Source organism: Aotus nancymaae, unplaced genomic scaffold, assembly GCF_030222135.1.
Source record: "Aotus nancymaae isolate 86718 unplaced genomic scaffold, 86718_ANA_hifiasm-v0.15.2.pri h1tg000057l, whole genome shotgun sequence".
Classification (NCBI taxonomy): domain Eukaryota; kingdom Metazoa; phylum Chordata; class Mammalia; order Primates; family Aotidae; genus Aotus; species Aotus nancymaae.
The window spans coordinates 19,202,420-19,229,809 of record NW_026988471.1 but is presented as its reverse complement, the minus strand read 5'-3'; the positions used below and the strand labels follow the sequence as shown (position 1 = coordinate 19,229,809).

Here is a 27,390-nt window from a genome sequence, read left to right as displayed (position 1 = left end):
TTTTTTAAAAAATCACCTTTATCTGAAATCCCCCACTTCTAGAAGCTCCAGCCCCACAGATAACCTACGTGTAAACCCCTTGATGACCTGACAGGAACCCAGTAAACAGGCTTCCTGAGAGAGGGCCTGATCCCACACCAATGATTAATAAAAAAGTAATCTAAATTTAAAATGCACAAATGACAATTTTCCAAGACTCAATAAGCAAAGCCTGAATAGACTTAGACACAGGTGTTTTTAACACACACAGGTGAATGAAATCAACATCTGCGGTCTCACCTAATTCAACTGAGTACATAATAGGTCAAAGGTTTTTGCACTGGGTGTCGGGGTATCCACTCATCTTCCTCTAGGAATGTGACAGAACCACCTGGTCTCCCTTAGTACCCCAACCCCCAACCCCCACACACTCCCAACAGGACTTCATCCTTATTTACCACATTTGCTATAAGGCAAATGGAGTTGGCAAGAAAGGATCTCGCCTCGGAGACTGTCTCCCTAGTCCCAGATTCACAAGGATATTTTTTACACGCTATTAAACCACAAGAGCCATTTTGTAAATGTCATCATCATAGTCTTTTAATATTTTACATAAAAAAACTGTATACACAGCTTATAGAACTTTTATGTAAACATCATAAGCTCACCATTTTGTCATTTTGTCAGTTTATTTAAAAAATAAAAAACAAGACAATTTAGTAGAAGTACCACTGGGAGGGAGGGGAGGGGAAGAAAGGAAATATAGGGGCAGGGGTATTCTCTGTACAGAGATGCAGAGAAAACTTCACACAGCTTTAGAGAATGCCTTGTGAAAAAAAAAATAGGTCCCAATACTTGATACTGCCCTTTACCAAAATTGTGCGCATAACCTGCACAAATAAAATCACAAAACAGTGTTACCACTTTCTTCAAGAAAACAAAGCAAAATTTAATGGGTTTCTTTTCCCTCTCCTTGTTAAAAGTCATTTTTTAAAAACATCAGAAGTAGATGAGGTTACAGCGTACAAGTGTGGTCAGAATGCTACTGTCGTATGCAAATGACAAGTGCATTAAATGTCAAACAATGAAAACAATTGTGCAAAGAATTTTTAAAAAACAAATTTTAGCCTTTAAATAAATCAAACATCAGTTTCTTGGACTGAACAATTTTCACTTGAAGGACAGGCACAAAGTTCGCTTATGGCAAAAACAAGCCCACAGCGCACCCTCCCTCCTCCTGCCGGTGGCTGGCAAAGGGTTCGCAGGGGGCTGGCCCGCAGGAGAGGCTGCGCTGGAAGCTGTGTCCTCCCCAAGTCAGTTGCAAATGTCTTCCCCAGGGGTCAGAAAGATGGCGAAGTCCTGTTCATGTTTGGACGGGAGTCTGGCCCAGCCTGGGCCGGAGAGCTCACCCATCACCACCATTAAATAACACCATCTTAGCTCCGAAAATAAAATTATATCTGTATTTATATAACATCCCCCCATCCTCCCCAGCCCTCCCCTCCCGCAGTACCCCGGGTCTATGTTACAGACAAGGGATATCAAGCGCCCGCTGGTGAAGGGCGAACATCTGACGGGGCGCGGCCACACTCCCGCGCCAATCTCGCCCCCGGGGATCAGAGACGGGGGTGGGGTGAAAATGGGGCGAGGAGAGTCGAACAACACAGCCACACACTCTGAGGCCCGGCTCTTCAGAAAAGCATGCTCAGGGGACCCTTGGCACTCAGCGGGGAGCCCAGGCCTGTGCAACACAGCTGGACGCACACAGACACTGGGAAGGTGGCGCCCGACGCCCACGCCAAATCCTGGCGCGAGCCAGAGCCGCCAGCAGACAGATGCCAGGCAGTCCAGTAGGGTCCTTGTGGGACACGGGTCTCTCCTTCTCCAGGCTCGTGGTGGACGGGTCCAGGAGGGAGAGCCGCGCCGACAGGGGCAGGCGCGACGGGCGCGGCCCTCATAGCACCTTGCAGCAGTTGATGCAGCCGTTCTGGGAACCGTAGCGCTTCTGCAGCGCGGCGCGCGTGGCCGTCTCGAAGACTTCGCGCACGCCTTCCTTGGTCTTGGCCGAGCACTCGAGGTAGTCGTAGGCTTGGATGCGCACGGCCATGGCGCGGCCGTCATCCGTGCGCACGGGTTCCTGCTTCATGCGGGCCAGCTCTGTGCGGACATGCTCGTCGCTGCGCAGGTCTTTCTTGTTGGCCACCAGGATGATGGGCACGTTGGGGCAGAAGTGCTTCACCTCGGGCACCCACTTCTCGGGGATGTTCTCTAGCGAGTCCGGGCTGTCCACCGAGAAGCACATGAGGATGACGTCGGTGTCCGGGTAGGAGAGCGGCCGCAGGCGGTCGTAGTCCTCCTGGCCCGCCGTGTCCCACAGCGCCAGCTCCACCTGCTTGCCGTCCACCTCGATGTCGGCCACATAGTTCTCGAAGACGGTGGGCACGTACACCTCGGGGAACTCGTCCTTACTGAACACGATCAGCAGGCACGTCTTGCCACACGCGCCGTCGCCCACCACCACCAGCTTCTTGCGGATGGCCGCCATGAGCGGGCCGAGCCCGGGCAGCAGGAGGGGCCCCGCGAACGCCTCGCTGCCGTCCCGCTCGCCGCTCACTGCTCACCTCTGGCTGCACACAGGGGGCGAGGGTCGCTAGCTGCACCCGGGCCCTGCGGTGGCGCGTTCTCTCGCTGCGCTCCGGCTGCCGCGGCGGGGGCGATGGGAGCGCGGGGGCATAGGGCGCACCGTGCGTCTCGCCGCGCTGCTTCCGGGCGGTGGTCGCTCTGCTCGCACCGGGCCGGGGGTCGGCAGCTTTGTGCGTTACGCGGGCTTGGGCGGCGGACTCGGCCTAGCTCCCTCCCGGGCGTCTCTGGGCCTCGCAGAGAATACAAGTAAAAACAAGACCACAGACAGACTGCAGCGGCAGATGAGGGCTGCGGCCCTAGCGCCCGCTATTTAAAGAGTCCGGCCACTTTCTTAATATAGCCGTCCAATGGGAAACGAGCCGGCTGAGCTCATCGCTGCGGAGCTTGGCTCTGATTGGCCCCCCGCTGCAGCCCAAAGGCGGGGCAGGGCCAGCTTGATTGACGGCCCAGGCCGCGGGGCTGGGAGAGGCAGCAACCTCGGAGTCTGCGCTGCGCTGCCGCTGGCGCTGCGGGGCTTTGGCGGCACCGGGGTCCCCTCCTTCGCCGCAGCGTGTGCGCGCGGGGCCCGGAAACCGGCTGCCTGGAGCCTACAAGGTCTGGGCGAAGGGTTCTGTCTCTGAGGCGGCACTCAGTGGGCGTTGGCGACTCCCCTTCAGAATTGCCCCTCTTCCTGGCAAACTCGCGGCGGGTGGTCGGACCTGTGGGGGAGGGGCGGCTCTTTTAACGTGGTTTTATTTTTAAGTAAACAGACACACACGCACCCACCACACACACACTTTTGTTTCCAAGGAAGAGGGTTTTCTCCTTTTGGCGGCCTCGCCTCCTGTGGTCTAGGGCCCCACCCAGGTACTCGCCCTGGGCCAGCCTCGGGTTTGGACCCGAGAGGCTACAGGCTAGCTGCAAACTGGCTCTTCCAAGTCCCGCCGCTACCCGCTTCCTAACCCCCTAGCTTGATCTCCAGGTGAAGATTAAGGGAAGGAGTGCGGAGTGGCAGAGCTTGACAATGGAAAGGGAAGGTCAAGGCTGGAACACTTGGAGGAAGTTACCCGGCATGGAGAAGCACCCTCGGCCCCCCTTTCACGATGAATTCTGATCCCAGTCCTTAAAGCTGAGAACTGTCTGAGATAAATTGTGAAACAGAATATACAATATTGTACAATAGAATGTACAAAATTTTTGGTACGATAGAATCCAACAACCCCAAGACCCCTGAGGGGACGAAAAGGCTTGGGGCTGGGGAAGAGAGGCAGGGGGAGGGGCTTGCAAGTGGGGTGCAGCGAATTAGTGGGTGTCTCCTCTAGTGGGGCACCAGATCCCTAGTCTCTTGACGCACACCAGGACTGATCTCATTTATCCTGTAGATTCTGCAGGAGCTAACAGTACCTCTGATCCGGAAAGACCCAAGTTAACCGATTTCGGACAAAAGAGGAAGAAGAGGGCAGGGGAAAAGGGGAGTCTGGGTCTGGGAGGGCCCCCGTGAAGGAGAGGCAGCCTGAACACAAGCAGCAAGGTGGGAAAGGGTAGGGCAGACCCTAGGAACTGCGTGTGCTGGGGCTCCTGAGCGCTGAAGTATTAACTACATGGGCTGGGCTCTATCCATCCATTGCTGGGACAATGGATGCAGGCTGGTTTTTCAGCAAAGGAGGGGCCCACCACATCACCGGGAGATTGTTGCCTCCGGTCTCCGTCTCTGTCTCACTCTCCGTGAGTTATCGGAGGGCCAAGACCCAGCACCATGCCTGACATTTACAAGAATTCAGTAAATGACTGTGGAGAATTAACCAGAATGCTCAGAAACGCAGGTGGAACTTTCCGGGGGTTTCTTATCTCAGTTCTACACTCTGCTTTAACAATCATCTAACCAGGCCGGGCACCGTAGCTCACGCCTGTAATCCCAACCCAACACTTTGGGGGCCCAGGCTGGAGGATTGTTTGAGCTCAGGAGTTCAGGACCAGCCTGGGCAACATGGCAAAACCCCGCCTCTGTCCCTGCAAAAAATAAAATGAGGTGGGGTGGGGAGGAGGGTGGCCTGTGCCTGTAATCTCAGCTACTCAGGAGGCTGAGGTGGGAGACTTGCTTGAGCCCTGAAGGTCAAGGCTGTAGTGAGCTATGATGGCAACATTTCCACTCCAGCCTGGGTGACAGAGTGACACCCTGGCTCAAAAAAAAAAAAAAAAAAAAAAAGTTAAAAATTAAAACATTAAAAAAGTCAAAAAAATATTTAAGCAAACCATGCAGCCAACTGTGATTGAACCCGGTGTTTTCACATATTATTCATATGTTAAGAGTTAGGTCCCCATATGGCTCCACAGATGAAATCAGATCAAATAAGGCAGTAGTGCTGCTAACCCTAAAATCCTTCCTAAAGGGAACATCTTATTTAGCAACTGCACTTCCCTCAGACTGGGTTCGCATAACCAGCTTTTTTTTGGGGGTGGGGGTTGGTTTTCAGATCTAAGTAACTGATCTGTCAGCAAGTAAATAGTTTTTCTGCTAATTGATTTAGGGATCCAATCTGGAAGCTTTTTTTAGCCTATTAGAAAAATCTTATTCACACAAATTTTTCTTCTTTTAGTCAAACCCTTTTATAGCTGTATTGTTAATACTGCTTTCCTTGGCCTTAATATAGCTTGGGAATCTTGACTACGTCCTTAAACTTCATATATTAAGAGATATGAAACAAAGCTTTGTACCATGTGTTGTTTTCTTTAAAAAAGAAAAAAATAAAGAATCCGGAAAAGGGGTTGAACTCGTTCGTGTTCTGATTTCCAGGAATATACATGAAGTGTTCCAAGCTCAAATCTCAATATTGCAGTAATTTCTAAAACTATGCAGTTGGTAAATATGCCAAAGTAAACAAATAGATCTGTGTTCTGCAGCAACTTCTTTTCATGGTATTCTTTCTTTTTTTTTTTTTTTTAATCCAAGATACTTTGACAAGCTCTGCAGGGACTGGCTGCTTCCAAGACTGTCCCACTCACAGGATAAACTTTTCTGAACTAGGGGATATGCCAGACAAGCCCCTTCCTGCCCCTCGCCCTTCTTAATACATTTCCCTCAGACAGGGATAAAATTTGATTTTTCTATGAAAACAAGTCATTTTATTTTATTTTATTTTATTGAGATGGAGTCCCACTCTATCACCCAGGCTGGAGTGCAGTGGCGTGATCTCAGCTCACTGTAACCTCCGCCTCCTGGGTTCAAGCAATTCTCTTGACTCAGATTCCTGAGTAGCTGGAATCACAGGTGTGCACCACCATGCCTGGCTAATTTTTGTATTTTTAGGAGAGACCAGGTTTTCCCATGTTGGCCTGGCTGGTCTCAAAACTCCTGACCTCAAGTGATCCGCCCACCTCAGCCTCTCAAAGTGCTGGGATTACAGGCATGAGACACCACATCCAGCTAAGAACAAGTCTTTTTAACAATTAACTTTATTAACATATTCGTCTTATGACATAATGTAGTGAGACAGGGAGGTTGTCTTTCAGACAAAAGGAGGATATTAATCTATCTCCAATCTTTGATCTGATTTATTTGATTTTGTTTGTTTGCCAAGTGTCTCCTGTAAATCACTCTCCATCCCTCAAAGACCATACCGGCGTTTGAATTTTCATTAGATTTTAGTGCCACCTTGTGGCAATCTTTATGGGACATTTTTCCTTAAAAAAAGTATAGAAAACCTTTAGTCAAAAATTGTGCATTTTATGGATATTTTTTATTTTAAAATATTTCAGAGCATATAAAACTCTGAATAATTTTTTACAAGTATGTTTGTACACATGTTACTTTTTCATATAAACTTTACAAAAATATTAATGAAAATGCCACTCAGTGAAAAAAATTCCTTCCTAAATTGTCACTTCTAAAAGAAATTTGAAGAAAAAGATAAAGTCTATGGATCTTCATTGACTTACAGACTAATAGAGTTCAGTTTTCCTTAATTATAATGTACAGAAGTGTAAAACAACTTTAGCCACAAAAATCATTCCATTTTCGCCCCAGTGAAGAAAGCCATTGTTGGATACTCTGGTGTAGTTAGAAGTAATAATAATTCATGTACTAGGAACCAGCAATGCAATAGACATTCCTGACAGGCATTTACTTTAATAAGTTTTCCTAATTTAGGAGTAATGTCTCTAGAAAAATTGTCAATCTTCTGTCTCTATGCGATGAGCTTTAAAAATGGAAAAGTTGCACTAGCTATACTATTTCACGTGGAAGAACTGAGGCAGTCCCGTATGGCGTATTTGGAGCCCATTCCGTCGGGAGTTTCATGATGGAGGGGCACTCAAGCTGCTTTCTGTGTGGGGTCTCCAGCTAGGAGCAACAGCAGATAAAATATCCTTCTCTTACCCTAAGTGTGTCCCAGACCTCAGAAGGAGAAGGCTGAGCTCATAAGAGAACCACCATAGCTAGACGATAAAACTTAGGCACGTGGGCATTGAACTCTAATCAAATCCCCCACCTGCCCAGCCCAGAGCAAGACCAAGGGGAACAGGCACTGGGCAGTAGGACCACTCCTGATCTCTCTAAAACTGCAGTCAAGGCTGGGCACAGCAGCTCACACCTGTAACCCCAGCACTTGGGGAGGCCCAGGCGGGCAGATCACCTGAAGTCAGGAGTTCAAGACCAGCCTGGCCAACATGGTGAAGCCCTATCTCTACTAAAAATACAAAAATTAGCCTGGCATGGTGGCAGGCAACTGTAATCCCAGCTACTCAGGAGGCTGAGGCAGAGAATTGCTTGAACCCAGGAGGTGGAGGTTGCAGTGAGCCGAGACCACGCCATGCATTCCAGTCTGTGTGACAAAGCAAGACTACATCTCAAAAAAAAAAAAAAAAACCTACAGTCAATACAGCAGCCAGTAACCACATGTGGCTATTAAGTACTTGAAATGTTACAAGTGCTACTGGGGAACTAGGCTTTTAATGTTATTTCATTTTAATTACTTTTAAAAACTGTTATTTGATTCAATTTGAGGAAAACTTTCAGGTATGTTTGAAACAACTTGGGTATGTAAATCTGCTTTTTCAACCGAAAATTTTATGAAATCTAAATACAGATTCTTTTTGATGAAAATTTAGTGTCCAAATTGAGATGTGCTCTAACTACAAGCTAAACACTAGAATTTAAAGACTTGGATTGAAAAACATGTAAAATAGTTTATTTTTATATGTTTATATTAATAACATGTTGAGACGGTAATACTTTGGATATAGTTTTTTTTAATGTATGAGATTTTAAAAATATATTATTCAAATTAATTTCACTTTTTTAGTTTTTTTTTTTTTTTTCTTGAGACAGAGTCTCGCTTTGCTACCCAGGCTGGAGGGCAGTGGTGTGATCTCGGCTCACTGCAATTTCCACCACTCAGGTTCAAGTGATTCTCGTGCCTCAGCCTCCCAAGTAGCTGGAATTACAGATGTGTGTCACTATGCCCAACTAATTTTGGTATTTTTAGTAGAGACAAGATTTTGCCATCATGGCCAGGCTGGTCTCGAACTCCTGGCCTCAAGTGATCTGCCCACCTTGGCCTCCTCCTGTGCTGGGATTACAGGCATGAGCCACCACACCCAGCCACTTTTTTAGCTTTTTAACGTGACAACTAGAAAACTTTGAATTACATATTTGAGCCACGTTATATTTCTACTGGACAACACTGGGCTAAAATGTCTACAAGTTCAGATGGCTCCCAGGCTCCTCCTTCAGCCACCATCCTCCCAAGGGAGAGTCACCGCTGAATGAGTCCCCTAAAATTCATTCCATCTTTCTGCTGGTAAGACTTCTTTTCATTTGTCCTAAGCTCATCACTGGGTTTCAGAGAGGGTCAGACACAGATGAACGCTGAGGTTTGGAGCACTTTGGAGCCTGCCCTCTTGCACTGACTGACTGCTTTCTATACCTGCCCTCCTGTCCTTTTCAGCTCCTCCCCTATAGCAGCTCCTGCTGCAAAGCTCTCCAACTCTTCCCCAACACCAGACAGCATTTTCTTGAACAGGAGAGGCTGTTTGGGCCTTTTTGCATGGTGACCTATTTTCCTTTCCAAAAAAGGAAATCAAAATCTAGTCCTTGTTCAATTGTGATAGGAAAGTGGTGGGTGTAGATTGTTTTTAGAAAGTCTCCTATGAGCCTCAGGCTTCTCAATCCAATTCAGTAAACACAGTTGGAGGGGAGAGGGTAGACAAGGGAAGCCAAAGGAGGAAAAGGTGAGGGCAAGTAGGCACACACACCTCACACCCCACGCTGTGCTGCATGATGTCACAAATGTATAAACGAATAGAGGAGTTGGCTTTCCACTGGACATAACATTTGAACAGAGCCTTGAATAACAAGTAGGATTTTTCCAGAAGGAGAAACCCTGCTGGGTACAGTGACTCATTCCTGTAATTCCAGCACTTTGGGAGGCCAAGGTAGGAGGACTGCTGGAGCCCAGGAGTTTGAGACCAGCCTGGCCAACACAGGGAGACTTCATCTCTGCAAAAAAAAAATTAAATTAGCTGGGCATGGTGGCAAGCACCTGTGGTCCCAGCTACTTGGGAGGTTAAAGTGGAAAGATCACTTGAGCACTGGAGGTTGAGGCTACAGTGAGTCATGATCACACCACCTACTCCAGTCGGAGCTACAGAGTGACATCTTGTTGCAAAAAACAAAAAAAACAAAAAAAACAGAATTCAAATTTATACCATCCGAAACATTTGCCGTGTGGATTTTATATGGAGAAAGAGTCTGACTAGTGCCATTTGCTAGAAAGGAGAAGCTGCCAGGGGCAGAAGTAGAAAAATGATGCTCCCTGCCCATGCATGAGCTTTGCCTCATGACAGCAAAGTGTGAGGTTCCTCCAGCCCTGAGAAATGGGAGGGCAGAAGGGAAAGAGGAAGCTTACAACAACTTCCCGTTGCATAAGTGCTGTCACTACAAAATCCACCCCTGCAAATGCTTGCCAGTTTAGTGGGGTATGCTAAAATTGCACATTTATTAATTTAACGAAAGCTACAAGAAAGTGGTATGGAGACCCAGTGAGCAGAAGGAGGTGCCAGGGAGCTGGATACTGGCTTTTTAGCCCTGGCATATCCTAGCTCCATGGCCTTAAGCAAACCATCCCTTCTAGGTCTCAGTTTTCCCATTTGTAAAATGAGACGTAAAACTCAGCGTTCCTGCAGGTAGCATAACTGTGTGTAAGCCATCAAGTAGTGGTAGCAATTGTGGAGAACTGGACCACATGCCATGATTCAGCTATGGAAGCTAAAAATTTAAAAGTATGCTACTGTGTTGTTCAAAAAATGCACAGGCAGCCCAGGCACTGTGGCTCATGCCTATAATCCCAGCACTTGAGAGGCCGAGGCGAGAGGATTGCTTGAGGCCAGGAGTTCGAGATCAATTCTGGGCAATATAGCCAGACCCTGTCTCTATTTCTTCAAAATAAAATGAAAGGAGAAAGAGAGAAAGAAAGAAAATACACAGGCAGCACAGGCTAGATTTGGCCAACAGAACTAGTTCATAGCTCCTGAACTGGATGAATTTCATTTTGAACAGATCACGGGGATCTCACCTGCTGAAGAGAATACTGTCAATCCTTTCATAAAGTGGAAAAAGAAAACCCTTTTATAAAGCAAACAAATTTTATTTAGTTTTGTTATTCAAGGCCTTCTTTTATTTTAGTTGTTTAAACTGAGGTCCAAAGAATGAAATATTTCAAAGAATGCAACCTAGAGGAATGTGGTCTTAAGTAAGAATAAGTTGTTATCCCAGCTGAGGGGGTTTAGTGCACAGAAGGGCGGGAAATCTTGTCCCCGATGCCTATCTAGAGGGGAACAGAACATCCAGTTTTTTTCTCTTCTCTTTCTTTAGCCTTGAAAGCAAATGATCTAATCAAAGTATATTTACACAGGGATGATTCACTTGTGTACTTATGATGTCAGAATATTGCAATAGGGAGGAGTTTAATTCACAATGGATTTCCACACTCCAGTGCATTACCACTGAAGATGTGTTTGTAGCTATTTATAGCATGAGACAGAACCTATATTAGGAGCCACCGCTCAGAACCAGGAAATAGGGGAGTAGATGATGCATTCGTGGGAGGACCCTGTGCTTCTGCTCCAGCCGCACTGCTCAGCGGGACGTGGCACGGGAAGGCCAACTCTCCTTCCTCAGGGTCCTCAGCTGGAGAGGAGAGGACCGAAAATCTTTTTTGTTGACAGCTTTTTGATAGACTTGCTTTATTTGTGGACTGTGGAGTCGTGATTTCTGCTCAGCTTCATCACAATTTTGTTTAAGAAAGCAGTTGATGCATTTTTTAAAATCTGTATAGATGTAAGGGGTACGAATGCAGTTTTGTTAACATGGACATATTGTGTGTGTAGTGGTGAGGTCTGGGTTTTGAGTGTAACCATCACCTGAATAATGTACATTGTGCCCATTAAGCTATTATTTATCCCTCACCCACTCCCACCCTTCCAAGTCTCCAATTCCACAACCTATGTCCATGTGTACACATTATTTAGCTCCGTTTATGCGTGGGAACGTGCAGTACTTGACTTTCTGAGTTGTTTCACTTACAATAATGGCCTCTAGTTCTATGTATGTTGCTTCAGAAGACACAATTTTTTTTTTAATTTTAATGGCTGAATTGTATCCCATTGTGTATATAGACCACTTTTTCTTTATCTGGCCATCCATTGATGACACTTAGGTTGATTCCACATCTTTGCTATTGTGAACAGTGCTGGTATACACTTAAAAGTGCAAGTAACTTTTTGATATAATAATTTCTTTTCCTTTGGGTAGATACTCAGTAATAAGATTGCTGGATCAAATGGTCTTATAGCTTGGAAATCTCAATGATATGCCTAGAAAGTTCACTCACTCATTCATTTATTCATTCTACTGATGCCTGTTAGGTGCCTTCTGTATAGCAGGGACCTAGGTATGGGGCCGAGCTGCCATGCTTTAAGGAGCTCAGGGACCGTGTACAGTTGACATCTCATAGCTATCAAACATCCTAACCCTAAATGAGGTAGAGACAGGGCTTGAACCTGGCAAATATGAAGCAGATGATGATAGTTGCTGCTCTGATTCAAGCACTGATTCTGCAAACATATTATGGGCCAGGAATGGGACACTGGGAGGAATTAGGTAGAGTCCCTGCTCTCAGATGAGCTACTCCCCCAGTGTTCATCTCGCATAGTTCTTTACTGTGATGATCTTGAGCTTGGCCATATAACTAGCTTAGCCAGTGGGATGTCAGCATTCATCGTATGAATATGCATGCTGAAGCTTGGTAAGTACTCACACTGGGGCTGCTCTTTTGAAATGCTTCTTCCTGGAGAATACCCACCATGGTTTCAGGAAACTCAATTAGTCATGTGGAGAAACCCATATTGAGGAGCATTGAGCCCCTGACCCATTAGCCTCAGCTAAGCCATCAGCAGATGGCCAGCACCAACTGCCACCTCCGTGGATGGGGCCATTTGAACCCTCCACCCTAACACCCCAGCCAACCCCATGGGAAGAAGAACTTGCCTAAGCCAACCTGCAGAATCATGAGAAATAATACATTGTTGCTGTCTTAACCCGCTGTGTTTTGGGATTGCTTGTTCCATAGCAATGGTTAACCAAAGCAAGCTGAATTCCTCATGGCTGCATGGAAGTTAACCAGGCCGAGAAAAAAAGAGGGCATTCTAGATATGGGGGCATTAGATCGCCTGCGTATCCAGGCACTAGGCAGCTCAGTACGGTGGGAATGTGGGGTATAAGGTGGCATTACTGGCACTGGGGAGGCTCACCTGAAGGTGAATCTGGAGTCTGCAAGACCACCCCTCATTTTGCAGATTCGCTAAAAGAATGCATAGAACTCAGCATGTAATTGTACTCACAGCTGTGATTTATTACAACAAAAGGACACAAAGCAAAATCAGCTAAGGGAAAGGTACACAGGTGAAGTCTGGGGAAAATCAAGTGCAAGGGAAACTGCTCTTCTATCCTCAGTTCTCTCCCCGTGGCATCACTCAGGACGTGCTAATTACCCAGCAATGACTTGTGACAACCCATGTAGAATGTTGCCAACCAAGAGGATTCGATACCTAGGATTTTTCTTGGGTGGCTGTGCTAATTTTTTTTTATTTTTTTGAGACAGAGTCTCGCTTTGTCACCCAGGCTGGAGTACAATGGTGCTATCTCGGCACACTGCAACCTCCACTTCCCAGGTTCAAGCAATTCTCATGCCTCAGCCTCCCAATAGCTGGGATTACAGGTGCCTACCACCACATCCAGCTAATATTTTGTATTTTTCATAAAGACAGGGTTTTGTCATGTTGGCCAGGCTGGTCTCGAACTCCTGACCTCAGGTGATCCACCAGCCTCAGCCTCCCAAAGCTATGGAATTACAGGTCTGAGCCACTGTGCCCAGCAGTGCTGGTTAATCTTTATGTCAACTTTGTTAGGCTATGGTTCCCAGTTGTTTAATCAAACACCAGCCTAGATATTGCTATGAAAGTGTTTTTTAGATGTGATTATAATTTAAATTACTCAAATACTTTGAGTAAAGCAGATTTAGTTCTGTGTAATGAGGGTGGGCTTCATCTAATTAGTTAAAGGCCTTGAGAGTAAAGAATCAGAGAAAAAGAAAAAAAATCCATATAAATAATGAAGAAAAAGGAAAAAAAAAAAGACTCAGGTTTCCCTAAGAAGAAGAGGGGATTCTTCCCAAAACTGCTACACAGACGCCCTGCCTGAGCTTCCAGCCTGCAGAGTTTGGGCTCAAGGCACAGCATCAGCTGCGAATTTCCAGCCTGCCAATCTGCCCTACAGATTCTGAACTTGCTAGCTTCCACAATCATGAACCTATTCCTTAAAATAAACCTCTCTCTCTCTCTCATTCTGGAGAACCCAATCCAGGGGTGGTCAAATAGGTACCTTCTGCCTGGCATGTACCCAAATTTCAGGCTTTCAGAAGGAAGGCAGGTGTTCAGCATAAACCATATTGTTTAGACAAACAATTTAGGCACAGTGAGCCACTCTTGTCACTTCCTGGTGAGAACTGTTCCAAACCCCAGGCAAGAACCAACGTGCTCCTTACGAAGCAGGCCTTCCTAAGAACAGGCAGTGGAGACCACTGTGTTCTTATTTTCTGTAGGGAAGGTAAACAATTTAAATTGAGGGAACAAGGAGCCAGTGAGTTTTTTTTATGTAAACATGTTACTCCACTGAAGGTTTTAAGAAGGAAGTAGCATGGTTGTGTTTTGTTCCATGAGATGGCAGCGGCATTGGGGGTGGCTCACAGAGCGACGAAGGAGGGAAGCAGGCTTGAGATTAGGAGGCCTAGGCCAGGCTCCGTACCTCACATCTGTAATCCCAGCACTTTGGGAGACCAAGGTAGGAGGATTACTTGAACCCGGGAGTTTGACACCAGCCTGGGCAATATAGGGAGACCCTGCCTCTACCAAAAAAAAAAAATTTAAAAATTAGCCAGGCACCTACCTGTAATCTCAGCTACTTGGGAGGCTGAGGTGGGAGAATCACTTGAGCCTCAGAGGTCGAGGCTGACTGTGATCGAGCCACTGCATTCTAGTCTGGGTGGCAAAGTGAGACCCTGCCTCAAAAGAAAAAAAAAAGATGAGTGGCCTCTCTGGCTATCAGACAGAGCAAGGGTAGAAAGATGGGGATAGAGCTGAGAAAACAACAGGACCCTTGGTAGGAATGTGCCCACCTCCTGAGCAGTCACCTCCTCTCCCACTCAGTGGGAGCCTGGGAGCCTCAGAGAAAGTTGTGTGTATGTTATGTGTGTTGTGTGTGCTGTGTATGTGCTATGTGTGTGTTGTATGTGGTGTGTGTGTGGTACGTGTATTTTGTGTGTGTATGTGTGTGTGTGTGTGTGTGTGTTGGGCCATCTTGAATCTCACTTTCCTCTCCTGGGTTACCAGGTGAGAGATGAGGCAGGCGCCTGCCGTGGCTAGCAGAGAGGAGGCAGGGGGAAGTCTGCGTCTGTATCCATGGTGGTGGTCAGTCAACCACCTGGAGACCTAAAGCCCCCACAGGGACAGGGACAGGCCCTTGTCCCCCTCCCCACTCCCATTGCAATCCACATAGGGCTTGTGCTCTCCAGAAACTCAAGGGCACACCTCAAGCTTCATAGCTGAAGGAATTTGGTGGAACATTAGGCTTTCATTACTCGAAGCGCGGTCTCTGGATCAGCAATACTGGCATTTCTTGAAAGCTTTGTAGAAAAGCAGAATCCAGGCCCCAGCCCAGCCCAGGCCCTACAGGATCAGAATCTGGGTTTTAACAAGATCTCCATGTGAACATTAAAGTATGAGAAATACCACCCTCTGCTTGTCCTGCTGCGCTGGTGATGGTGTGGCTGTGGCGGTGAAATCGAGGGCTGGATACCACGAAGGCAGACTGCAGCCTCCTGTTTAACTTTTGGCTGATGTTCTTGGAATTCAAAGTTAATCAAGTCCCTAGAATTTATGTAATAATAGAATACTACTAATACTAATAAAATGTACTATTATAAAATAAATAAATCACACTTAAATATTGCCAGTAGTACTAATTATAATGATTCTAATAGGAATTATCACTAACAATTTGGGGACCTCGTGTGTTGGCTCCTATTAAGGTCTTGATGCACGCAGTATCTCATCTAACTTCATAACAACACTTTTCCTAGTGACAGGGACAGAATGTGTTCATAACGAGCGCCTTCTTCAGCAGCCGCCTCCCCCTTGTCCCTCTTCCAGGTGATTCCGAGCTGGCCTACCGGCCCTCACCCTTTCTTGTTGTCCTTAATGGAGAGAAGACTTGAAAGGGGACAAACAGCTAAATTGATGCACATTTTTAAAGGGCCTGGAGCTTGTCCTGAAAGCAAGCCCCTGGTCCAGAAGACCACAAAGGAGTCAAGAGAGAAGTGGAGGTGGGAGAGGAAGGAATCAGCCCAGGATGAAGATGCAGATAAGAGAGGAGGAAGATTTGGGGGAGAAGCTGCTCTGGTTTTGATGACCGAACTCTGGAGTGGGCTGGGTAACGAGAATGTTCAGGGACTCTGTGTGTGTGTGTTTTGCTCTGTAGCTCCCCTTTGCCACCTCCTTGGGAGAGTTTTATGTATATATTTACATTTCTTTTCCAAATATTTTTTCAGTTGGAATGATGTGCCTTCTGAATGCAACGTGGAACTGAGCTTGAACCCAAAGTGATCCGACCTTATTTCTGTTACACTCTTAGCCCCACAATTTAGAGATAAGGAAGGAAAGGTTAGAGAGTTTAAATAAATTGCCTAGGGTTACACAGCCAGCAAATGTTGAAACCAGTTTCCCATAAGCAATCTGTGCAGGTGGACAGCAACCCTGTGCCACGTGATCGGTTCAGATGAGCGTTAAACTTCTTGTTACTATTCCCATTGCTATTTCAGACTCCTCCAGGTAGAGGGTCTTCTTCCTCCTCCTCCTCCTCTTCTTCTTTGTGAGACAGGACCTCACTCTGTTGTCCAGGCTGCAGTGCAGTGGTGCCATCACAGTTCACTACAGCCTCAACCTCCTGGGCTCAAGCAATCCTCCCACCTCAGTCTCTGAAGTAGCTGGGCCTACAGGTGTGTGCCAGTACACCCAGATACTTTGTGGACTTTTTGTACAGATGTGATCTTGCTTGTTGCCTAGTCTGGTCTCAAGCTCCTAGGCTCAAGTGATCCTCCCTCCTTGGCCTTCCATAGTGCTGGGATTACAGGTGTAAACCACCATGCCCAGCCTGGGTGGAGGGTCTTCTAACTGACAGTTTGCACACAGAAGTAAGTCTAGAACTCGGGCTGTGAATGGCATTTCATGCACTCCCTTCCTTGAAGTATGTTTCCCAAATTGCCCCCACATCCTCCTTTCCCTTCTCAATGAACCACCTACTCCCTTCCTAAAACACCCTCTGTATGGGCCTCTCACAGGTGCTGTCTGTAAGAGTGGACATTTCCTGAGGTCTTCATCAAGGTTTGCCCTTGTACCTTAAAGCCAGCAGCTGGGGTGGCTGATGAGAAGATGACGGGCATTTTAGAGCACAGTTGGTATAGGAGGTCTTGCCAAAACCATGCTCTTCCTTAGAGATCGTTTACTGATCCCATACTGAGAAAATAACCCTTCCTGGAGGCAACTCTCTCTGCTGCCCCTCCAAAACCCTCTCTGACTTAAAAGCTCTATTGTTATTAAATAAAACTAAGCTCACCATGGACCTCTTTACCCACCAAGGGTCAGAAGGGCTTCAGCTAGGCAATGTTGAAGACTCTGGACTGTGGAAAAGGTACCTGGCTAGTTAAAAGAGGGAAAGGGAAACTTCTACATTTTTTATTCTGAAATGACTCGAGTATGAGAAAAATACAGGTAACAATATCAGCCACCCAGCTTTGCCAGTCTTTGAATTTCTTGCGTTTATCGGAAATCACTTAGGTACATATGAAACTCCTGTGTACCCCTTCCCAATCCTATTAAACATGTTATTTAATATCCCTGTGATATATTTATAACTTTACCACATATGACGATATCAGAAAGAATACCTCGTTGGGTTTTGCATGTTTTTTAACTTTTATGTAAATAGTAATATATGTAACTTCTACAATTTGCTGTTTCCACTCACTCGTATGTCACACTAAAATTTAGCTATGCAAATACATGTAGCTCCTGTTCATTTATTTTGCCTGGATAGTCGTCTATTTTGTAACACTTATCCATTGTTCCGTGGTTGGACATTTGGGCTATTTGCAAGTTTTTTCTGATGCCAACAGTGCAGCAATGACCAATATTGTAATTGGATAGGTATGTGTATGCATGTGGAAAAGATTCTAGAATATATACATGTGTCATAGGAAGGAACTTTTCATATGACAAAAATTCTGGGTTGCATTTCAAGTTTAGAAATTGTAGACAAGGGGGTATGCGATGAGCATGGTGACTGCCTCCAGCTTGCACTCTGGGAGCCCCATATCCTAAGTGAATGAATGTGGCCATGTTTCAGCAAGAATGTGGTCCATGACGGTGCCCCTATATCCAGGCCCTGCAGAGTCACACTTGTAGACTCTGCTGTGAATCATTTATCTCGTCTGTGTTCCTTTTGGATCTACAGTTGGAAACAGTGACAATTTGGAGGGTTCTGATGAGTCACACTGAGTGTGAAGTGAGAGAGCCGAGGAGAGGGTGTGACTGTTTAGAGAAGAGGAAATGTGTTTATCAGGGGGAAATCAGGAGGACTAATGTCCATTAGCCTTTTCTGGGTAATCAACCACCCAGCAAAGATTTCTTATTCTCCTGATTCTGTGGGTTCCTCTGTTGGTCTCTCCTGGGCACTTTTGTGTGGTCAGTTTCAGCTGGAGGCTGGCTGAGCAGGAAGGCCCCATAAGGTCTCACTTCAATGTCTAGAAGTTGGTGGGTGGGCGCGGTGGCTCACGCCTGTAATCCCAGCACTTTGGGAGGCTAAGGTAGGTGGATCATGAGGTCAGGAATTCAAGACCAGCCTGACCAACATGGGGAAACCCCGTTGGGGTATGTACAATTAATGTACATACAATGTTACATACAATTAATTGTACATACAATGTTACAAACAATTCATTGTACATGCAACGTTACATACAGTTAATTGTACGGTTACATATTTGATGACTATGATGTTCAGTGCCATGGGATAAGTGAGGTATGTGCAGGGAAAATGTAAGTGGGTGCTCTGACCTGGTGTCATGAGAAACTTCCTGAGGAAGATATGTGAGCTAAATTTTGAAGAATAAACAGGCATTATGCAAGCTAAGGAAGTGGGGAGGGTGGTAAAAGGGAATTCTTCAGGCAGAAGAAACATGATGTACTAGAGTCCTAGAGAGGCAAGAAGGTTGCACATTTGAGGAACTGAGAATTAAACAGAAGAAAGGGAAGAACTGACCAGATGAGATCAGAAAACAGGCAAGCGCCATGTGGGACAGGGCTTTGTAGACCAAGTAAATAAAGGGTTTGTTCCATCCTGAGAGTAACAGAAATGTGTAGGCGTGTGTTACGGACCGAACTGTGTGCCCCCAAACACATGTTGGAGCTCGATCTCCCAGTGTGACTATTTGGAGATAAAGCCTTTAAGGAGATAATTAAAGTTAAATGAGGTCATAGCGTGGGGCCCTAAATCGATAGGACTGGTGTTCTCGTAAGAAGAGTAAGACACCAGGAGAGCCGTGGCACAGAGGCAAGGCCGTGTGAGGCCACAGGGGGAAAATGGCTTTCTGCAAGTCAAGAAAAAAGCCATAGGATAAACCAACTTGCTTGCACCTTGCTCATGGACTTCCAGCCTCCAGGTTGTAAGAAAATAAATTTCTGTTGTTTACGCCACTCAGTCTCAGATACTTTGTTATGGAAGCCCTAGGAGACTAATACAGCCTGTGAAATACCGAGATTTATGTTCCGAAGAAATCACACTGGTTGTCTTTTGGGGGATGGACCCAAGGAACAAAAATCATCACAGGAAGATAAGAGGCTGTAGCAAATATCTGTGCAGGAGCAGGGCTGGCCTGCAGCAGGCCGGCTGCAGTGAGGATGGAGAGAATGGAGGCATGACCCAGAGGGGAGGCAGAGACCATTTAGAGGGAGAACGGGGTGGAGGCCTGATTGGAGAAGACAGATTGAAGAGTTCTGGGGAGGAATGTCAATACTCTTCAGTTTGGCTGCAAGAAGAGAGATGGGCAATAGCTAGAGGGCAAAGCGGGGCAGAGTTTTGTTTTCTTATAAAATGAATGACACATAAGCATTTGTTTGTTTTTGAGACAGGATCTCACTCTGTCACCCAGACCAAAGTGCAGTGGTGTGATTATAGCTCACTGCAGCCTCAAACTCCTGGGCTCCAGTGATCCTTCTGCCTCAGCCTCCCGAGTAGGTGTCTGTTACGCGTCACCACACCCAGCTAATTTTTAAAATTTTTGTAGAGCCAGAGTCTCTCCATGTTGCCCAGGCTGGTCTTGAACTCCTGGCCTCAAGCCATCATCTTGCCTCAACTTCCCAAAGTGATAGGATTACAGGCATAAGCCACCATGCACAGCCCCACATACACATTTTAAATGCTACTGAAAAGGGTGGCTAGAAAAAAGACTTGAATAAAAGTGTCAGGTCTCACCCGGGGAGATAGGAGGGACCAGGTCCAAACTGCATGTGCTTTATGAGGGAGGGAATGAATGAAAGAAAGTAACCCATAGATAACAGAATGAATGAATGGAAAGCACCTTCCTGTATGCACTAAACGATATCGGCGGCTAGAGGCTGCGATGCAGCAGCCATCCATTTTCAGTGCACACTGCCTACCCAGTGAACCCATTCATAAAGCAGCCTGCGCTCTCTCCTCCTCCTTCAGCTGCTTGTTTCCGATGCCCCACATGGCCATGGGCATGAGCTGAGGGAGCTGTTGCCCAGTAATCCTACTTGCTTGTTGCCTCCAGTCCGGTTCCCGCCCAGTTCCCGGCGTGCCTCTTCCGTCTCAGCACGGCCCGCAGCTGGGTCTGCTCCACTCTGATTTGGTGGCTCTGATATGACTTAGTTCACAACGGGCAGTTTCAGCTTCATGGTAACTTGGTGTCCCATGCTCAGGTGATCAGTCTACTGCAGGGCCCAGAAGAGGCATTTAGTTCTCCACTGCAGAGGCCATGGCCTCACTCCGGTACTCAAGGGTCTGCCACAGTGCAGTCTCCACTAAGACTAGCTGTAAATCCCAAATGGCAGATTTCCCATCACTGACACCTTCCCCTCCATGGTCTAGAGGATTGCATGGCCCAAAAGGCAGAGGCGCTCGCGGCCACAGCCGCGCCCTGCAGCGGAGCCCTTTCGTGTCGTCCGGTGGGTGGGACTGGCACAGTCCACTCAGCCTTTACTGAGTGCAGACCAAGTGTTTGATGCCCACTTATAGACTGATCAAACCAAACTCTTTTTTTGCTAAATTCATGTATGTGTAGTCCCAGCTACTCAGCAGGCTGAGGCATAAGAATCACTTGAACCTGGGAAGCAGAGGTTGCAGTGAGCTGTCTTTAACATCATCCAGAAACACCTTCACAGACACATCTAGAATAACATTTGCCAGGTATCTGGGCACCTTATCACCCAGTCAAGTTGACTCATAAAATTACTTATCACAGATGCTGCTGCTGGCGTTGTGTGACCAGACTTTGAAAATCACTGCTTGGGAGTGTCTGCTTCCCTTTGAGGTGGGGTTAAATCATCATCCCCCTGTCTCACAACCTACAGAGGAGCACCTATGATCACGTGACAGGAGTCACAGCAGCATAGACACAGCCAGCCACAGTGGCCAAGCTCGACTGGCTGGCAGGCTGCAGGGGGCACCGAGTCCTCGGCTGAGTGGCTGGAATCCTGTGTTGCTTGTCATCAGGTCCCAAAAGCCACTTCCTCTCCCTGGCCTTGAGCCTCATTTAGGATCCGCAGATAAAACACAGAGACCTACTAACACTAAAAAATTATTTGCTATTTCTCTGAAATTCAGATTTAACCTGCATCCTCTTTCTCCTTTTTCTTTCTTCTTCTTTTTTTGCTAAACTGGGCAACAGGGCAGGCCACTGCCGCCGTCATCAGAAAGACTACTTTCAGTCCAGGCAAACAGAGGAGAGCAAAGCCTGAGATGGTAACCTGCTCCCCCAGGCCAGAGGAAGCGCAGACCTTCTCACCAGTACCAGGCAAGGAATGTGGGTCGCCCTGAAGGGAGGGTGGGGGATGACCAGGCTCACTTAAACACAGAAGGGGGGCCCCCTCAGACCGGTGCAGACACCAGCAGTAAACAGGAAATGCCCTCTGACCGCAGGGTGGAGAAGATTCTAGTCCAGATTCAGAAGAGGAGCTGGTACCGGCCTGTGGCAATCCCCAGCTGCGGAGGCAGAGGTGCCTCAGGTTTCTCAGGCTCCAGGCCAGAGGAGGCTCCTACACCCACTTCCCCCACAAAGTTGGGGCTCAGGCTAGAGAGAGAGCCCCAAAGCTGGGTTGGTGGGCAGGGGGACAGGGAGGAGCTTCCCTACAGGCTGTGGAGACGCCTGGAGTGGGTGAGGTGTGGGGTGGCGGACTCCACAGCTTGGGCACACAGTTTGTCCAGGGGTTCTCCTGGCTGCTGGTATGGTGGGGAGGGGGTCTCGTAGCTGCCGCAGGCACCCCTCTTTCCCTGTGAGCTCCATGGATGGGAAGTGGGGTGTGGAGTGTGTGGTACTAGAATCGGCCATCTCCAGCCCTGTGCCTCCTTTTCCCAGCTCCAAGACAAAGCAAGAGGAATGAGAGGAAACACAAGCCGGGTCAAAGCTCCAGGCCGCTAGCACAGAGGCAGGTGGTGGCACCGAGATCCCTTCTCCATAGCACCCGTGAGAGCACAGGGCAGGACAGAGGACAGACCCCTGGCCCGAGGGGCCAACCACCAGCCTCTCAGCCAGCTCCGCCATTGACTTGCTGCTTGGAAAGTCACTTAACTGCTCCAAGCCTCAGTTTCCACTTCTGGAAATGGGGCTATGACATTCTGCCTGCCTCTTCATGCTGGTATAAGAATCAACGGCCTGTGACAGGACTTTGTAAACTGTAGGTTGGTATTGGTTAGGGCTCTTTAGTCACAAATGTGAGAAACCAGACATTAAACAAGGCAAGGCGCAAGGGGGATTCACCGGCTCAGAGGCCCAAGACCCAGGACGGGGAGGGGAGGCGCTCTCATCCCGTCTCGTGCCTGCATCTCTCTGTGAGTCAGTCTTCTTCCACAAGCCTGGGGCCAGCTTCACCTCCTAAAGGAGTTTCTCTGCTCTGTGACTTCTAATGTGAACAACCGTAGGGAGGCCCTGAATTGTGTCACACGTCCACCCATGGCTGTGAGACACCATCTTATGTGCTTCTTCTAGAAGTCCCAATTGGAGAGCTGGGAAGAAGCTGGGTTTTCCCAAAATGAGAGAGGTATTGTTCCCCAGAGAGGGGGAATGTGACAGGGAGATGTCATTGTAAAGGTAACACATTTTATCAATTTTATTGATCTTTTTTTTTTTTTGAGACGGAGTCTTGCTTTGTCACCCAGGCTGGAGTGCTGGAGTGCAGTGGCATGATCTCGGCTCACTGCAACCTTCGCCTCCTGGTTTCAAGCGATTCTCCTGCCTCAGTCTCCCGAGTAGCTGGGATTACAGGCACACGCCACCACACCTAGCTAATTTTTGTATTTTTAATAGAGATGGGGTTTCACCATGTTGGTCAGGCAGGTCTCAAACTCCTGACCTCATGATCCCCCTGCCTCGGCCTCCCAAAGTGCTGGGATTACAGGCGTGAGCCACCGTGCCCAGCTCAATCTTCTTATTTTTATTATTGGCATCAGCATTATAAGTTTGCCACATTTTCCTGATTTCAATCATCCTTGGGCAAAATCACAGAGGAGCTAAGGGCACAGGCTCTGGAACCCAGATTGCCTGGATTCAAGTCCTGGTTCCGCCATTTTCTCACTGTGTCACTTTGGGCAAGTCACTTAACTTCCCTGCACCTCAGTTTATAAGTTTGTGAAAATTAAATGAGTTGATACATGAGAAGTAGGAAGAATTGTGCCTGGTACCAGTCAGAGGTTCAACAAATGTGAATCATTATTATTGTCAGAGAAAAAAGGGGCAGTGCTTGGGAATCCCAGGATGAGAGATAGCTGGGGAAAAACCAGTCCTCTCCACCCACTCCTCAACCTTCTTCCAGGGAGATCTTACAACTGAGGGAGCTATGGCTCAACAAAGATGTACAGAGCTATGCAGTAAGCCCTGAGAACTGTAAAAGTTGACAGGCAAAGATGCCTTTTCTCCCAAAGCTCATTGCTGAGTAAGGAGACAGAGGCATCAAGAGATCATTTTGCTTCACATTAGCCTGTGCTGGACAGAAGCATGTGTATGTCTCTGTGGGAAGCCATAGTGGAACATCTGGTCCAAACAGAGCTGTCTGGAGGAAATGACACCTGGCGAAGGCTTGGAGCAGGCGCAAGAGCTTGCCAAGCAAGGAAAGGAGGGCAGGGCGTTGCGCTGTCCATTGGCTATTGAGTGTCAGCTCCAGATCCCCGTTTGTCAGCTTGGCACCACTGGAGCTTGATCTATGCAAATTACACGTCCCCTAGGTCAGCTGGTTCTGGCAGGTTCTTCCAATAAGGGGCACTAGGAGACTGAGGGCAGGAGGAGAGAAGGGACTCGCTCTTTCATGTTTACTTGCTTCTCTCCAGCAAGCTTTTTGCCTCAGAAGCACACAGTGAAGCCTCCAGCTTTTTTCAGCCTCAGCAGCTGGAAGCCATGGGAAGCAACTGACAAACAGCTGGCGGCTATGACACCTGCTGTGTGGGGAGCGAAGGTTTAAACCAGTGGGCATGTAGCATCAGACTTCCCGATGGATGATAGGTAAGGTCGGGTGTGCAGATGGCTTTCATGTCCAGCACTAGGTACCAAAAAGAGGCAGCTAGGAACAGGGGCCAGTCCCAGGGCAGGTTCAGAACCAAGATCCCGTGCTGTGGGAGACTGGGGCCCAGCAGGCGGGGCCTGGGCCCGGGGAGCTCCAGTGCAGATGCATGAAACCAAAGCACCCAAACCTCCTCTGAGTCCCCAGCACCGATGGTGTTTTCAGAGATCACCATGGCTCCCAGCCCTGGGGAGCCAGACATGGGGCCAGGACTCTGAGCGTGGGGGGTTAGAAGAGGGGCAACTCTAAGGATAGAAGTTGGTGGCTGACAGCAATGGGCTGGCTCTATCCTCTGATTATCTGGGAGCCATCATGGATCAAAGTCCCCTTCCATTTTAGGAAAATCTTTAAAAATTTCTCCACGCAGTGCATTCTTGATTCTCCAATGTGGGATGGGAGCATCGTGCCCCAGATGTGGAAAGTCCTGGGCCAGGCCCTACTTCTCTGGACCAGAAGTGCTGTGTCCCCAAAACCCACCAGAGAACTGCGGCAGTGCCATCCAGGTGAGCCTGAGCAGGTCCCTAGCCTTTCCCAGTTCCCACACATGCAATGGGAATGCAGCTAGTCAGAAGCAAAGGCCTCTGGCTCTGTGCCTCGGCAGGGCAAGGCTGCCCACAGGACCATTCAGCCAAGGTTCGTGGACTCTGCTAGTGCTGGCCCTGGCTCCGGTGGTGAATGTCCCTAAAGGGCTGAGGACCTTCCTCCTAGTGCCGCTCCTGGATGGAGGGCGGGGCACAAAGATGCAGAGCGTGGACACAGAGGAACCAGACTGTGAGCTGTCACCCTCCACTGGGCCTGGGGGTGGTGGAGGGGGAGGATGGATGGAGAGATGGGAAAGGGGGTTAAGTGAGAGAAGGAGGAAGAAAGGGAAGTAGGGAGGTAGGGGAGAGGAGTCACACTGACGTCCAGGTTACGGACAGAAATGGACAGCTGAGGAGCCCATCAAGGCATACCGGTGCCGATGAGGCCGAGTGCACATGCCCTCCCTCTGGCAGTTCCACTTCTGTGGGAATTCCTCATGCGGCACCTGGTTTGCACTTCAGTCTCTGTGAGCACCATCCAAGGGAGTCAGTCCTACACTCCTATTCTGCTCTGGGAGCCACGCCCGCCCAAAGACCATCTGAAGCCACCGAGGCAAGCAGCAGACCCGGTGGCCCCACTGGGAGCGGGTTAGCTCATCTTCCTGGGACCCACAGAGCCGTCGGCCATTCCAAAGCATCAGCCTCCTCGCTGGTTTCTGCCCAGCTGCTGAGGGATTCCCCCTGGACTTGAGGGTTGACCTTTCACTGCCTCCAGCTCATGGGACTCGTGGGGAGAGACGTCTGCTATAAAGGCAAGGGAGCATTGCCCACCCCCTGCCATTCCAACAAGAGGGAGATGGTCTTTTTCACTGTAGGGATTAAAACTTACAACAAAAGTACTCAAGAAGCCCCAGCTCCGATGCACTGTCAGAGCCTTCCAACGTCCTCTTCTGTCACCACTTCATGCGGGTGGCTTCCAAGGACTACAGAGCAGACTATCGGGCACTTATTCTCTGGTCGTTCCAGGCATGTGACACATTGGCAGCCCCGGCATTGCCAAGAAGCCTGGATGGGCTGCTACCATGGTCACCTCAGGGGCATTACAAGCAGATGTGCCCGAAGTATTAGAAAGTTAATATTTATTTATTTATTTATTTATTTTTGAGACAGAGTCTTGCTCTGTTGTGCCCAGGCTGGAGTTCAGTGGCGCCATCTCAGCTCACTGCAACCTCCCCCTCCCGGGTTCAAGAGATTCTCCTGCCTCAGTCTCCCAAGAAGCTGGGATTACAGGTGCCTGCCATCACATCCAGCTAATTTTTTGTATTTCTAGTAGAGATGGGGTTTCACCATCTTGGCCAGGCTGGTCTCGAACTCCCAACCTCAGGTGATCCTCCCTCCTCAGTCTCCCAAAGTGCTGGGATTGCAGGCATGAGCCACTGTGCCTGGCCAAAGTGAACGGTTATATCATCCAAAAACAGAGGTTCCACAGAAACCAATATTTACTTCCCTTTGCACTGAGGCCCACCTGCTAGGGCAATGGTTAGGTGCACGTGACGTAAACCAGGCAACGCTAGAGGGGTGTGCTTACAGCATCTGTGCAGGGGAGAGGGATGGTTTGAACACAGGCCTTGGAGACGTCTATGAGATTGGTCATTTCCTTAAACAGCTTATTTCTGGCATCAAAAACTTGTCTTCCACACTCTTACTCCCTCCCATTAGTTCAGTTTCTACCTTTACTCCTAGGTACGCAGCTACAGCCTTGACTTGGTTCTTGAGCTCCAGGTTTGCCAACTCACCTATCTCCACAGGGAAGTCTCACGGCGCTTCCAGCTGAATAAAATAAAATGCCTCTTCTTGCTGTGAGTCTGCTCCTTCTCCCATCTTCCCTGTTCGTGTGACCCATAACACGCTCACCCAGTCATCAAGGGTCAAACCCTTAGGGTCCTCACTGACAGCTCATCACCCACACCAGGAAGGCTGGGCAGTGCGCCCTCACTGCTTGTCTCAGACCCGTCACGTCCCTCATACCTACTGCCACTGCCCCAGGTCACCTAGAGAGCTGCTCTCCTCCCTCCTTTTCTTACAGAACAAGGAGCCAGATTCATCCTCCAAGGCACCACTTTCCTCTCCAGGCTGCTGTCTCTCTCTCGCCTTTAGAGTAAGCCTGAATGCCTACCGAGCCTCCATGATGCAGCCAAGCTTCCCCTGCAGCCTTTCCTCCCCACACCCCACAGGCACCCCTGGGCTGCCCAGTCAGCTGCCACCAGATTCCCAGGCAGGGGAGCCATGGGGGAGTGCCCGGTGTTGGAGCTGGAAGCCAGGGACGCTGACTTTAGAACTGGCTGGCTGCTGTGGAGGTGCATGGAGTCTCCCCCGGTTTGTCTCCCTGTTTGAGGCTTGTACTCCAGAGGCCCCCCCTGGGAGATGATGAATCACTAGGAGTGGCTCCAGGATCAGTGGATCCCAGACGGGAGATGGACTGCCTGGAGCAGGGTCACCAGGACCAAGGCAGTAACTCGGGTCTGTCAGCGACTTTGTCCTCTTCGTCTGTCCCTCAGGCAATTCCTAGGGCCGCAGGAGGGCCCAGGACATGCCCAGCCCTAGTGAAGATGAGGCTGGTTGCTTGTCACTTCTGTTAAAACAAAGTAAATTTGGCCTGAGAAAGCCTCTGTACCCACACACTTGAGTTCTTACTTATGAACAATAAGGTAACTTAGTATCTAAACAAACAAAACTCAACTCAGCTGTACGCTTCTGTAACAATAGCTGAGTCTCAGCCAATCGCAGGCAGTCAGCTGTTCAGCCTTCTTCC

The 27,390-nt window shown here is 48.3% G+C and overlaps 1 protein-coding gene and 1 long non-coding RNA gene across 2 annotated transcripts; one reads left to right on the top strand and one right to left on the bottom strand.

The window, feature by feature from the left end:
* Positions 1 to 561: 561 nt before the first annotated feature.
* Positions 562 to 2,905, bottom strand: RHOB (ras homolog family member B). Its single transcript, XM_012453353.2, has one exon. It carries the CDS (start codon positions 2,522 to 2,524, stop codon positions 1,934 to 1,936), a length of 591 nt encoding a protein of 196 aa, XP_012308776.1. The 5' UTR covers positions 2,525 to 2,905; the 3' UTR covers positions 562 to 1,933.
* A 20,844-nt stretch (positions 2,906 to 23,749) lies between these two features.
* Positions 23,750 to 26,609, top strand: LOC135269715 (uncharacterized). The gene is made up of 3 exons (XR_010337984.1): positions 23,750 to 23,999; positions 24,425 to 24,560; positions 26,322 to 26,609. It is a non-coding gene; the product is annotated as an uncharacterized LOC135269715 (long non-coding RNA).
* The last annotated feature ends 781 nt before the right edge of the window (positions 26,610 to 27,390 follow it).

What these genes read in the sequence shown, in the direction of transcription:
- RHOB (XM_012453353.2), bottom strand. Translation starts at nt 2,524, where the DNA reads ATGGCGGCCATCCGCAAGAAGCTGGTGGTGGTGGGCGACGGCGCGTGT.